General features: G+C 40.1%; 1 protein-coding gene across 1 annotated transcript; it reads right to left on the bottom strand.

Moving 5' to 3' along the window:
• Positions 1 to 2280: 2280 nt before the first annotated feature.
• On the bottom strand, positions 2281 to 14566 carry frk (fyn-related Src family tyrosine kinase). Its single transcript, XM_054618119.1, has 9 exons — positions 14503 to 14566; positions 13890 to 14361; positions 11440 to 11561; positions 9491 to 9654; positions 9184 to 9352; positions 8039 to 8197; positions 5805 to 5986; positions 4634 to 4799; positions 2281 to 4481 (listed from the first exon to the last, which is right to left on the bottom strand). The coding sequence occupies exons 2-9, from the start codon at positions 14282 to 14284 to the stop codon at positions 4273 to 4275; spliced, it is 1566 nt and encodes a 521-aa protein (XP_054474094.1). The 5' UTR covers positions 14285 to 14361; positions 14503 to 14566; the 3' UTR covers positions 2281 to 4272.
• Positions 14567 to 15172: the final 606 nt, after the last annotated feature.

Here is a 15172-nt window from a genome sequence, read left to right as displayed (position 1 = left end):
TAAATCCATAATATCAAAACCTTGGAACATAAAGAACAGGTTTGGGCGGTGGAGGGAGTGGCAGCGGCAAACCAGCTGGCATGAACACATGAAGAGATGTCAAAAGATGTAAAGATGTCATCACTGGCACATAGACATCAGCACATCTGTGTTTTCATTCATAAGGCCTTGTTATCTAAGTTCCTCATACCTACTCTGAACTGGGGAAAACATGTATCAGAAACTATGCACCTCACTACTATAATGCGCTAAAAAACTAAATGAAGTCCATTGACCATTGTAGGTTCATTTGAAACAGCTCTATGTTCTACTGCAGATATCTATCATAATACGTGTAAAGTTGTCCCTCCGTTCTTCATGTGCAACATGTCTTACAATGTAGCTTTTTGGCGAGTAATACGTTTGTTCCAATATCACATTTTTTCACATTGTGTCAAGGGGACAAGAAAGGCCCAGAAACAACTAGAGCAATATCCTGGCTTTTCCTATAAATAAAATAAAGTTTCTCAACATGGGTGGGTTCTAGATGAAACCCTTGAGTATAAAAGGGTTCTTGGTATTACCCCCTGGGTGGGCTTTATAATATAAACCCTTGGAATATTAAAGGATTGTTGGTAGAACCCCAGGGCGGGTTTTGTTGGTACCCTGAGAAGGTGGACAGGTTCTGGATAGAACCTCTCTAAGCTTCTGGTTGGAGCAACTACACCATTTCAGGGTTTTCTGTAAAACCTTTCATAATGGGTTTGGGTTGGAACATTTAATGGACAGTTTTAGGTACAACCCTTTGAAAGGGTTCTACGTAGGTGGACCTACCAGGAACCAAAAAGGGTTATCCTATGGGGAAATGTCAAAGAACCCTGTATGGTTCTAGTTATCACCTTTATTTTCCAAGAGTGTTTACGTGTCAATTTCAACATAGTGCACGTCTAAACATGCAATATATAAGTGCTATTGGACAAACACCGAAGAGGTTCCAGAAGATTTTAGGGGGGAGAATAGCAGCTCAAATGGACACTTCCTGATAGAATTCAGGTCATGTTTCTGGAGGGAAGTGCAACAATATTCTCAAGATGATATCTTAATTTAGACAACCAATCTGTGAAGTATCCCCTGTGAATATTATTCTGGCAACGTAAATGGTAATGGACGTATCTCACGTCTGATTAAAGGCGGCCATACATATCACCGCTACAGTCTTAAAATGTTTTGATCTGTTTGATTTTCAAGGTTAAATGTAAACATTCATTGACCTGTGATGGCTTATTTTAAATTATACACATACGTATCAACTCACAGTATTATCTGCAATTACGCGCAAATTCGGGACATGTTCATTTTCACCCAAATAATCAAATGTAGAACACACAACTGTTTACGGCTGAAAGTTATCAACCAAGATATTCTCAAATCTCCCTGAGGTCACCGGTTACACCGATTCCTGCCACCAACTCCAATGCCATGCCACTTACACACTGCTCTCTGACAGGGAGGGTTGCAGGAATACATATCAGAGGGATTTTTTCACACACTAAAAATGTAAAAGTTAAATCTGCTGGTTGCAGGTTAAACTGTCACATATGACTGGTTTTAGTTTAGAGATTGTTGACTGACTCTGTTGGCTTCAGTCAGGTATCAGGAGGAGGCATGAGTGGAATCAGGAGAGTGTCAGCACCACTTTGTGGCCAAATTGAGAAATTACATGTAGGCATTTTTTTTAAGACAGCCCATGTATTTCTGCTTAAACTATCAAGCTTTTATGAATTTACAGGCTGTGATGTTTAAGCACGCAGAAAATCAAAAAAATTGATTAAGTAACTTTTTCATTTAAAGTTGTCTGCTTGATGTTTAAAAATTGCTTAAGAAAAGAATTCTTACAATTAAAATGTAGGTTTTGACTATATACTATACAATACTTTGATTGGTGCAATTACAATGTTTATTTTCTCACTTGTATTGTTTATAGCATTGATTTAATTTAATTATGATAATCTAACCATATATGTATATATTTTTTTTATATAGTATTTTTTCATACTTTAATTTTAATATTCTTTTCTATATTTGTTTATTGGTTGTTGGCTACACTTTTAGTCCTATATAGAACATGAGGTAGAGGTGCACTTCCGATGAAAATAAGTAACTTTGAAAGAACATCCAAGCATTTTTCCCCCCAGACTTGCCTCTAAGGGCTTCTGTATGATACTATTTACTTAATTCCAAAATACAAGCTTTACAATTGCACTTTTTTGCTATAATAAATAAAAACCAAAAACCAAAGACTGAAGTAAATACAAATCATTTAATTATGCCATTTACAAAGGATCATTTTGATAAAATACAGTAGGATTATATAAACACCGTCATGGTTAAAATGTACAATTAACAATAATTTTGTTCATGACACTAAAAACATTATATACAATCATCAGAGCATGAGATAATCCACCATGTTCAAAGACTTAAGTATGTGTAATGCGTTCCATTAGGTCCAATCGCTTCGTTGCCGTAGTTAGTAATGGTCAGAAAGAACACTGCCACAGATCTGAGAGCAGCTCTACAGTGTTTACCAAAACATCATTAAAAAGAACGGATTTAGTCCAGTTTCACATGGTTCAGTCATTGAGCAATTATACTGTAGGTCCTCCATGTGTAAGACTTACAAAAAATGCATACAATTAATATACCCCATTATGAGAGCAGAAAGGGACAGGTACAACTCAGATGTGTGGGTATAGTGATACAATGTAGCCACCAGGGGCAGACTTGATGCATTTTGGGGACCTACAATTAAAAAAAATGGGCCGGCAGGCTTAAATGACAATAACAAATTCCTGTGTGCACACAAAATAATCATTTGTGCTCTTGAAATACTTAATTTTTGCACACAGTTTAACAGAACATTAAACAATCTTTAACACACGTTAAAGGGTTGTCATTTTCAAAAATACAAAGTTTTAATGGGCAAAAAAAAAATCTCCATCCAGCAAAGAAATCAAAAAGCTCTGATAAACGGACTGGTGCCGAGCGGGTAGCGTACAACCAGCAGTAAAGTTAGCAACTAGCTGGTGGTCATAGTGGCGAATCTATCAGCTGAAGAGCTACACATTTTTGTTGGGAGCTTGTGGAGACCAAAAACAATGCTAAAAGAGAGGGAATATTGGACTTTGATTCATGAGGAGGCCGGAAATAAGAGAAATTAATGCTACCAATGCTCTGCGTCTGCTGGATGTGTAAATAAGCTGTGTAAATAATTGCTAGTACCTTCTCCACATTAACTTCAATATGATGTGCACCACCCTAAAGCAGCCCAGAAAAAAATATACATTTTAAATACGAGTTTAAATAAAAAGTATAATTTCATTTAAGTTTCCAGACATTTGTATTTAAGTATTATTTAAATGTGCGCCCATGAATTAGTTTTTCCTCCAGGACACCTGCAGGGCTCTGTTCAAACCTCACTGTATCTTGTTTGTTTTTTTAATCTTTCTTATGGCAGTTATTAGAGTGGCACAAGGAACCTGAAGTGAAACAATTTGATCGTTTAATGGAGGGCGTGTACTTAACTCTTGAGTGAAATAGTATGTACGCGAGCACTTTGTAAATTAGGAGATAATCTTATTGTTCTTTGATTTAAATGGGCAGCTCTGACTGCTGGTCACAGACACAGTTTCCTACCTTTTAATAAGGTTAAATCGCTTCTGGAATCTTCATAGGAAATCAGTAATGATCAGCACATGCCACACCCTGTGTCACAGGACACAAAGCCAAACAGATCGAGCAAACATGACTCACGGCTCCTCTCAGGTACCTGCCGGTAATAGCTCGGCAGGTGGACAGTGGAAAGAATGCGCACTATGCCGAGTGCGAGAAGAACCGGTCCGTCGAGATGGGCCGATAGCAGCTTTCTGTCTCTGCTGTAAAAGGCCTCTTCCAATCGAGTGTGCTTTAAATAGTTAGGCTAGACAAGTACACGGCCTGTCTGAAAGTGCATTCAGTTGTCAAAGAAGGCCAAACCTAGGAGTGTTGCTGCAGTCAAAGCTTCCTCACTGCATGTCAGGTACAGCCCCACCATTCTATCACACACAGATCAAACATTTTAGATCCTTCATTTCACCGCAAAGGAGTTGAATTTAAATCACAATTCAATCTGTTATTTCATAAAAACATCGACGTATGTTGAAGTTTGGATACAGGTGATTTCGATTTAGCTTCGGTGCAGAATGTTTTTTTTGTTATCTCTTTCTTTACGTGCGTCCCAGCCTCGTCGGTGTGCTAGTAACGGCCGGCGTCATCGTAGGAGGTCACGTCCATGTCGAAGAAGTCCTCCAGCTTCCACTTCAGGGTCTCGAATGTGGGGCGGTCCTGTTCGTTCTCCTTCCAGCAGTCCATCATAATGTCATACATGATTTTGGGACAGTTGGGGGGGCACGGCATCCTGTAGCCCGTGGGGAGCTTCTGGACAACCTGGTAGTTCGACATGGCTGGGGATCACAGAAGGACATTATAGCTTATCTTGCAGGAGACAATTGATAAGCATTCAATGTTTGAAACTCTTTGAATATTCAAAATAGATCGCTTCCATTTATCTCTATGTACAAAGTATCATTCATGACAAGGCTGACTTAAGTCTCACCTGGGTAAGGCATCTGTCCAAACGTCATGATCTCATATAGCAGAATTCCAAAAGACCAAACGTCCGATTTGATGCTGAACTTGTTGTCGTGGATGGCCTCTGGCGCCGTCCACTTAACGGGGAATTTAGTTCCTTCTTTGGCCTCATACACATTTTCATCCTCTTTCTAGAAACAAAACAATATTTTTTATTTTACAGTCAGTAAGTCAGCTTTAGTGTAGAGATCAGGTGGTAACCTCCGGGTTTAAAAAGTGAAACCAATGCAGAGGTGCCTTTACAAACTGGGGGAATTTTTTTTTCATGCAATCAATTCGCAACCATATTTTTTCAAACTGTTGTTTTTGTCAAGAATACGTTCACACAGTACGCAAGTATTATATAGCAAAAAAACGTTTGTTTTTGGAAGGAAGTCCCTTTCTTTGAGCTTTCGCACCGCGACTAAAGGCATCCAATAACCCCATTGTACAGAACAGGTTGAATTGCGCTTATATTTACGAAACAACAAAACCGAGGCTGAACCAAGACGGCCAACTTTATTACTCCTTTCAACCGTGACAAAGGCAGTGCAAACCAGATTCACTGCTTCCGTTCTTAGCTTTCAACTTAAATGGCCTTGACATATACGATTTGCAGGATTTTGATTTAGTAAATTATGGTTTCATTTTTACTAAAATAGACAATAAAGAAGGGTATGCTTTAGGGCGTGGCTACCACAGCGTTGTACGTTCTGGGAGTTGTTCATGTACTTAAACATTTTCAGTGCGTTTTCAGTTCATGAAAGCGTATTGTACTACTTCCAATTCTTATATACAGTCTATGGCCAAAACCATTACTGTCGCAACGTGTGTCAACATGTGACAATACCTAATGTGAAACAAACTGTCTGGCTTAGGTTGTTGAGTTTATATTAGGTTGTATGATACATGCCAATAAATGAGGGCAGTGTCCGTAATTAGTATGCAGGCTTGCTTTAACTTCAAGGAATTAAAGTTCACCAAAAAGGACAGGACCAACACCTACCAAGAATCACTGTACACTAAGTTGATCAAAAAGTTAATTTAGTTAATTATTTCTTGAGTCTAGTGAACATTTTTATTTGGTGTGATTAGTGAGAAGGACTTTTACACCTGCCAAATGCATTATACAACACCGCTTTGAATGTCAAACCCACCATGAAGACCCTGGCGAGGCCAAAGTCAGCCACTTTGCAGATGTTGTTATCGCCCACAAGGACGTTCCTGGCTGCCAGGTCTCTGTGGATGTAGTTCTGTAACTCCAGGAAAGCCATGCCCGATGCCACCTGGGCAGCCATCTCAATTTGGTCAGAGATACCCAGCTTATTGCCCCTATCCTCTGTAATCAAAAGAGAGGCACAAAATCAGCCGCAGTCCTTCCATGTTAAAGGCATCATAGGTGGAAGAAAAAGAAACATGATAAAGAAGAAAATTGTTCTGCCCATTGGCAAACCTGGCACATGCCCAGGAGAACAAAGTGTTAGCGGGCCCCCTGGCTTTCATGTACAAAATATAATTAAATGAGATGCGTAAAGCCAGGAAGTTTTTCAAACTGACCACAGAGAACATAAAAGTATATATAAGTCTTGTTCATATGTATGAGAGATGGTGGGGCCATTGCATGTCTTTTTCCAGGGGCCCATTGTCTCATAATCCTCCCTTGGTTGAGCCATTAATCATTTTAAAATTGGAAATCAAATGAAATTGAAATAAATGTAAATTTGAATGAATTGCATTCTTACTTGACTGCACGACAGCCAACAACTCACATTCATGACTTGGCAAGCAAGAAATGGAAGTGATGAGAATTTTTTTTTTTTTTCTGTGAATATTAACAGTCTCAAGTCATTAGTCACACTTCGGTTCTCTGGCCACATAACATGTAACTCTCCGAGTCTTTGCTTCCCACTGGCTAGCCAAACGCCGTCGCTCTGCACTGCGCTCATACAACGGTTAAAGCTGATAATGCAATCCCCCAACCAACAGTCATCGTAAACCCTGTTAGCTCTTTGGGCACTGTTGCCTTTGTTTGCACCATTTGCGCTGTGAGCACCGTTAGCTTCTAGCTGCCAGCTCAGCCGTCGCCATGTTGAGAGCCGTGTGGAGGCTTTCCTTCAGTTAAAGATATGCTCTTATGGTCAAGTTTAGCAACTTTAAAGTAAAATTTTGCCAGGGACTTACTCAAACAGGCATGCTTTTAATGTTCACTACGGTTATAAAAAAAGATCTATAGCAGTTACAGTCTAGATTACGTGTTATACTTCCTACCTGTGACTTTGAACATGTCCTGATTCATAGTAGAAGAGTGTATGGTGGATTATGGTGTGTCACCACATCAGTTCCACATGAGCGCTCCTTCGAGTGACACTCACTCTCAATGGAAGCTACACTACATATCTCACACTACCGTACGTCATGTCAGTCTAAGAGGAGACGCACTACACATGTCAAGCAAGTACGAGGTCCAAAATGAAGCAAATCAAAGGGGTTTCATCAAAACACTATTTAGCATCATGGCCACTCTCTGTCTACTACAGGTGTTCCTGTACATTGGGTTTATGCCACACAGAAAAAACAGGTCACAGTCACCACTGCCCACAGTTTAAGTCCATCAAGGAATTTCCATCCATTCCTGATTGTCTACTGCTGCAATGATGATTGTATACATTATGGACAGATCTGCTCATTATTTCTTAAATTAATTAGCAATGGTTTTGTCCATACAATTCCCAAACATAATACAGGTTCAATGCCAACATAACATAGATGTGAAAATATTTCATATTTCGAAATCAACAAATCTTCACACTAGAGTTAAAACCAAAGAATGTTTGACACAGCTGAAAAAAGCATTGCCATTTATTGTCAAATTTATTTCAACTTTCTCTATTTTTAAAGGTGCATTTAGAAGGGAAAAAAGTCAGAAGAGGCTAAAACTCTTGCAAATTAACAACTTAAACGCTCAGTTTTTTAGATTATATTAGTCGTTGCAGTGTAACAATGGATGTACGCACAACTATCACTGGATTATCTTGATACTGAAGAATTAGATTCACAGAGAAGTTTTGGAGTTTAAAAAAAAAAAAAGGAAGAAAAAAGAAAAAGATTCACTCGGTGAGAAAGTGGGCCGACCTGGAATCTGGAGGGGAATTTGTACACAGGGTAACTGATTTATAGGCGACTGGGCTACCCTCTGGCCGAGACTAAATAAAATGAATGTGTGCAGCTGGGATCAAAGATTTATAAACTGTAGGCTCTAAAATGGTTTTGTTGCTGTGGGATAAATCTCTCCTGCAGCCTGACCCTTGCACATTAGCGTTGGACTCTGACCCTGCCATAAAGAAGCAGTAGCTCATAATCACATGGGAAAGTTGATGGCAGGTTGTCTTACTGTTGAGGTACTCCAGCAGGCTGCCATTTTTCATCAGCTCTGTGATGATGTAGATGGGCTCCTTCATGGTGCACACAGCATACAGCTGGATCAGCTTGGGATGCCGCAGCCTCTTCATGATCTGAGCCTCTCTCAGGAAGTCTTCCGCGTCCATTGTACCTGCGATAGGTGTTCAGTGAGGGTATAAAAAGGAGTGGAACTTTTTTTTTTGTGTGACATCTTGGCTGAGTGTGCTGTGCAGTGTTTTGTACACTCACTCTAACAATCAATACTTTTTTTCCCCCCCCAAACAAGAAACTGAGCTTGCTTAGAATTCATTCTCCCCTGTCAGAATGTTAAAATTAAGTACATTTCAGTTCTAAGAATATGTGACAAATTAGCCACATGAATATGTTAAATACCCAGAAATATGGCCTGGGCTTTCATCAGGGTTGACCGGCAGAGCAGTGAGGCAAAGCTCTGCTGCTGCATGGTGCAGAGCCCTCCACCAGCTGCCGGTAAATCTGGGTCTTGGTCTGCAGTCTGAGCCTTAAGGAGTTTCTGGTGAGCCTGAATGATTTCGTCTCATTTTGCCGGAATCGGAGCAGCGAGTAGATTGACTAATTTCTATACAGTTACTCTACGACTTGTTCTGATTTCGGCGCAACCAGAATTTTTACTAGAAACCCGTTCAGCTCAGACTACAGCAGGGCCTCCTTCAAACTGCGGTATAAACTCAAGCGGGAGTTGGCCAAATTCTGCACACGGCAACAGCTGCTCTTCCACTGTCCAGCAGCAGAGCTTCTCCTCTCTGGTCCACCAGTTCCAGCTGGGAGACGACACTGATGCCACACTACTGGAGCCCAGGCCGTACTGCCAGCTGAGGGGAATTGAGGCCCTGGAGAACCAGGGTAAGGACCGCACGTGGGCAAATTATCAGACTTTGAGAGTTTTTCTGAAGGGACTCTGGCACTGGGAAACTTAACCGCTTTCTGTCCACAGGGACCGCCAAACTCAACACCGAATTACAGTGAAAAATTTGCTTTCTGATGTCGTTGATCACACAAGGAACTATTGACATGATCAAATCAACTTGTTTACTCATTCCTAAATAGTTTGATCCCGTTAAACACCTTCAGTAGGAGAAAAAGGAGGCAATAGCGTACCAGGTTTGAGGGTCTTCACTGCGACTGCTGTGGTGTCGTTCCACAGTCCCTCGAAAACTTCTCCGAACTGTCCGGCTCCGAGCTTCTTTAGCATCTTGATGGAGCTGCGCTCAATCTCCCATTGGTCCACCGTTTTGTAGGACAGGCCATGGGTCTGTGGAGCCTCCATCTACACAGACGGGAGGAGTTACTGTTTACTGAGATGACGATGTGACTTTATGCAGTAAAAAAATCTTAAAGACTTTTTTCCAGCAATAATGAAATTTAAACAATCAACAGGAAGTGTTAAGTTCACAACGTGTCTAACATTTTTGCATGGTTCTCCAAGGCGCACACAGAGGCCATCGGCCTGCATGGAGTAATGCTCCACTAACTCCTCCAGCGTTTGAAAGGATCTGCTCCTCGACACGTAGTAGTGACCATTCTCCAGTTTTCTCAGCTTGTAATGCTTCACCTTCCCATTGTCCAGCACTGAAAGACAAGTCCACATCAGTGATGCAATCATGAGTCAAGAACTGCATACGCAAGTTTTCCGCATGGCACAGGAGGTTAGGGAAAGGTTTTTTTAATCAAAGCAAGTCAACGTACGTTTGTCACGGTCTTTCTTAAACAACCAGCATGAGACATTCTAACAAGTTTATTGACAAAGAAGTTTCCATTTCCAGTCATTTCTAAAATATGGATTTGTTAGGAGGAAAAAAATAGGAATTGCTGCACTTGGTCATATTTTTTTTTAAAGGGTTAAAAATCCTTTATTGATACATGGATAACCATGTATTTTTATTATTCTTTTGACTTGCCAATGTTAATATAGCATGTTGTCATGATAGAAGCGTGTTTCTATTAACTGCATTAACTGTGGTTTCAAGCAGTGTTAATTGATGATGGGTGCTAATGATAAAATTGAATACAGACAAGTAAAAAATGGTTCCTGTAAATGTGCTTCATTATGAAGAAGTAGCGCCACGCATGTCAAAAACAGAATACTGTCCCTAATCCTTGATTGGTATCCAAACATGTCTCACCAACTTCATATTGAAACCATTTTAGGATGTTTTTGGAGGAAATAAGCCTGAAATTAGTTTTAATGCTGTAAAAAAAAAAAAATAGAACGACAACTATTTTTTTTTCATCTGTGCTCCCATCAGCGGAATTTAGGTTGTTAAACACATACACCAGATTCACGCACAAACTCAGTCGATAAGCCTGGAGTTAGCGGCTTATCAACAGGCTTTAGTGAATGAACATGGAAAGAATTTGGTCCCAATGGAAAGAAAGAGCAAGGCCCGGAGTGAAAGGAAAGATTAGAGCACAGAGATAAAAGTGATCACGCTGCTTTATATGAACACAGACCTTTTTTTATTTCACTTGATGGCCTTGAAGCCATTAATCATTTGAGTCAATTGAGGATAAGAGTGATTCACTGAACAATGCAGGGGCTGTTTGGAAAGGTAAGTACACAGTACACACACTGCAGAATGCTAACTGGGGAACTAGCATGACTTCATCTGAGGAAGTAATATTGATCAAGTGGAATAATACAATAGTCCAATTAGAAATGATTGGCAGTGTGATGGCTTTAGGTACGTCATTAATACATCTCTGCATCAAACAGGTTAAGTTATAATAGATAATAATCATTATGATACATTAACCACAATGTTCTGTTTTTACACACTTGCATTACCAAAACTGCTATCCGTGTTTGTATATATGGGGATGCAACACATTTATCACAGTCCCTGTTAGCGCTAAAGCTTTTGATCATTTTAAAGAGCATTTTAGTTTTAAAAACACTTTTGCTTTCTTGAGGAGCAATGATATGTATACAATAAGAAAAATAGGAAGGAAGAACTCATTGGTTTCCCTTTTTAGAAAAATTTACATTTTATTGCATTACATTTCAACCTTCCCAAAGTCAGTGGGAACCATCACAAATGTAAAATGTTATCCTTTAACTTTTGTTGTAATCATATCTCAAGTATATCAATATTTACTTACTCCTCTAGCTAAAAGCATGGAGGTCGGTTTACTTTATTTCATTACTTAGTAGAAACTAAAAACCCATTTGAGATACATCTCTTTTATATATTCATTTTCATTTGCCACCATATCTCACTGCCCCCTGCATTTTGCTGCTGGATTGAACAAGCGTGTGTTTTCTTACTTCTGAATTCAACTTTTTGAAAGAAGATTGCGTCATTTCATCTTCAAAATGTACACAACCCTTGTGAAGAGAATTTCATCAGAGCTTACCTGAGAGGGAGCGTTCCCCTTTCTGACTTTCACAGTTTCTGATGAGGAAGGCGCCATGCTGATTCCCTCCTGCCAACAGCATCTTCTCTGCATCCAGCCTCTTTGTGTCGGGAAAATACCATCTGCAAATGAGGATTCAAGTAAAAAAGGAGCAGAGCAGGTCAAACACAATAGCTTTCTGAATATTACCAATCATTTAAAAAAATGTATCAACCGTCTGGGGGCCCAAAGGGTGACTAGTAGTTTGGTTGATTGCAAATTGGGTTATCAATTCTATTGTTCTAACTAAAGCACTTAAAGTGGCCGAATTATGCTTTTCCACTTTTTCCCTCTTCTTTATTGTGTTTATATATATATATATATATATTTTTTTTTTTTTTTTTTTATTTATAAAGGTCCGTAGAGCGTACAACCTGAAGTCCACGCCTAAAAGGAGTTACCCCCCCCCCCCCCCTCAGAATCACTGCTCCTGAGCTGCCTGAAACGGCTCCATTGAATTCTCTTCTTCACTTCCGTAACTTTATGAGGTCATAATGTTACGGAAGTGACGTAAAAACTCCTTCCGGCTAGTTTGGCCCTCAAACAACAAAAGAGAGAGACGGAGCTGAAGATCCGGGGGAAGAGTTTTTTGAAATGTGAAATGTTGACCAATCACAACAGACCTAGCTGACCAATCAGAGCAGACTTTGCTTTCTGGAGGGAGGAGCAAGCGCTAAAATGGAGCGGGTGAAAAGAGGTGCTGCAGGACAGCCAGGATGAGAAAAGCAAGGCAGAATAGGAGCATTAACGCATGAAAACATGTTGTAACTGTAACTTGAGATAAAAATATGCACCCGGAAAATAGCATAATAGGGCCTGTTTAAACAAAACATACATAACAATCAATAATGTTTAAAATTGAGTGTTAATGTATAGTCCGGGGATATTCTGCAATTGTCCTTTTGTCAACAAATCCTCTGAAAGCCCTTTTTGTTTATTTTGCCTAAAATCCCACATACACAGTCCCGCTGTCACTAGAGCACCAAATGTGTGTCAATCGGCCGCTAAAAAAACAGTACCTATTAAATGCACTATTTCCTCATGTTTAAACAACGACCGTTCAAAACAACAGTGCCCAGCTGTTGTAGGAAATGCTTTAGCATCTTAACAATTACAGCTTTTATACAAAACCTATTGTTATTGACTTATATCCTCAGTGGGAGCAAGTGGGTTTAGGGCTGAGAATCACAAACAGGCAGTGAAAGTCTGACTAATTATTGTTGGATTGGTCTTTTCATGAGATTTGTTGACAATAAATAAGATATAGAATGAGACCAGCTTTATCCCCTTCGAACTTTATTATATACATTTAGTCTAAATATCTTTCAATCCTTCACAAAGGATTCCTGGACTGATGGAGGCAATCAGAACTATTTTTAACCCTGTGAAGCAAACGGGAAAAACCAGAGTACAGCTGTAAAGAAACAGGCTCCACTGAGAAGGCCAAGTATGCTTAGAGGGCATCGGAAATACGGGCTGGATTCTTCTGTGACGTTGCTTTTCCCAGGAATTCACATACTCACAGCCATACAGATTTTATAAATGAAAAAACCTTCTGGATAGGTTACCACATACTGTAGCATTTGATTAAGGCCTTTCATGGCATGTTGAGGTGATTACCTGCAGCCACAAATAGGTTTGCTGCAAACTAGTTTCTGTGATTTTCCAGAATGTTGTCACAGTACGTTTTGGCTTTTTCTCAAGTGAACCAGCCGATGCCAACCTCTGGGTTGGCATTCAAAAATATGTCATCCCTGCTGCATTCTATTGCCCAAGGAATGCTTGCATGAAAAGGCATCTTAATAAACTATTAATGTTCTTGTGTTTATTTACTATACTTTTTTACAGTATTGGCATTAACATAAATTGACATTTGCGTACATATGTTGTTCTTACTTATAGCATTCAGGCAATGTTTATTTAGCATATAAAAATAATAATAAAGTAGAGAAAATTAAAAAAATAATACCCACACACACACACACACACACGTTTAATTTGCTAAAATATAAAGCATGCTAGACATTATAATTACTTGTCAAAACACATCTGTCTGACTTTCATTCTTATGCCGCAATCTGGTATTTATACATTTCTAATGAATTTTCTTTTTTGTGTGTGTGCTAAAGTATCTCATGTACATTTCCAATACCTATACTCTGATTTGTGGATTGCTTTAAATCACGTGATCTTCTTCCAGTCTTTTGTTTATGAGCTTAACCCCCAGTGGGAATTATTAACCTGTAAGCAAGCCTACATGTCCTGCTCCTAGACAATCATTACCTGGTTTAACCCAGGACTTAAACCTGTGTGGACACCATTTCATTTCATGTGGAAGTGTGTTTTTAAAGGTGCTTCACCACCTCCACAGACACCACCTGTCCATCACAGGTAGATGGTGTATTACTCACGCCTCTGCGTCGATGCTCTCCACGGGGGCCACGTAGTTGGCCGGGATGTAGCCCTGTTTGGACGCAGACACCCCGGACAGAGCTTTGGCAAACCACCAGTCCCCATGGCTCTTATCCAGAGCCTGCAGCGTGTCTCCGGCGCTGAAGCTCAGGTCCTCCTCGGTGCGTGCGGAGTAGTCGTACTGGGCCACGAAGAACAGCCCGGCCTGCTCCGACGGCAGAGGAGGCCTCCTGTGGAACAACGACTCCTTCTTCTGATGGACCCCCGGGTTCTCCATCACCGTGGCGGTGCAGGTGGTGTTGTCAGGTGTGTCCTCTCTCTCGGTTTCATTTGGCTTTGTGAAAAATGACAAAAAGCTTTGCCAGCATGAGGACAGCCTCTCCTGGATCTCCATGGTTCAGCCGTCAATCACTGCGAGCCATTCCGTGTCCAGGAGAATCCCTTCTCCTCCTCCTCCTCCTCCTGCTCCTCCTGCTCTACCACATTACATTAGATCATTAAGTCATAAAGTGATTGTTTCACCCAGCGGTCTTTGACCTCGGCACAGTCCCAGCCAACACTTAATGTGAGTTGTTTCCTGGTTGAATGGGGAGTTCAACAGGTGTTACTCACCTGTACCTGTTGAGGAATGGGGAGCGGCTCGACCTTACAGACGCCCCCTGGTGGTCACCTGGAGGGCCGCACCTGGAGCAGAAATCAACGCGTCATCATTTTCCATCCATTTTTCTTTTTTTATGTACTTTATAACTATGAGATCACTGTGGAAGTTAATTCCTGCCAGGAAAATAAACAATAATAATAAAAAAAATAATCATGGTGAGTCACAATTATGTGGTACTCAGTAAAAGTTGTGGCATGTTAAAAATGTTTCAAAGTAAGTACAATTTTTTTACTTATTTAGATAAAGTTATGATGAATCGAAATGATAAGATAATAAGTCAAAATCATGGCCATATAACTGCGATGGGGGAAATACTTTGAAAGCATAAAGCTGCTATCTACATCACACTGGAAGAAGTAGAACTACAGTAATGTTAAGTTGGGCCTCAAGGTTAAATAAACATACTAAACCAAAATAAGATAAAAATACCCCACTGAAAAAGATATTCAACTTGCATATTTTTCGACCATTTGTCCGACTTGAGCGTCGGTCCAAACAAAAATAGGCCTGTCTTCTTACTTGTCAGTTTTGTAACATTTGACTTGTACAATCTTAACAACTAAATCAGTCTTGTCTCCCTCTCCTGCTGTCCCCTTGTGTGCGTGTCCTTCCTGTCCTGCC

Source organism: Anoplopoma fimbria, chromosome 18 (assembly GCF_027596085.1).
Source record: "Anoplopoma fimbria isolate UVic2021 breed Golden Eagle Sablefish chromosome 18, Afim_UVic_2022, whole genome shotgun sequence".
Classification (NCBI taxonomy): Eukaryota; Metazoa; Chordata; class Actinopteri; order Perciformes; family Anoplopomatidae; genus Anoplopoma; species Anoplopoma fimbria.
This window is presented reverse-complemented; position numbering and strand designations above follow the sequence as displayed.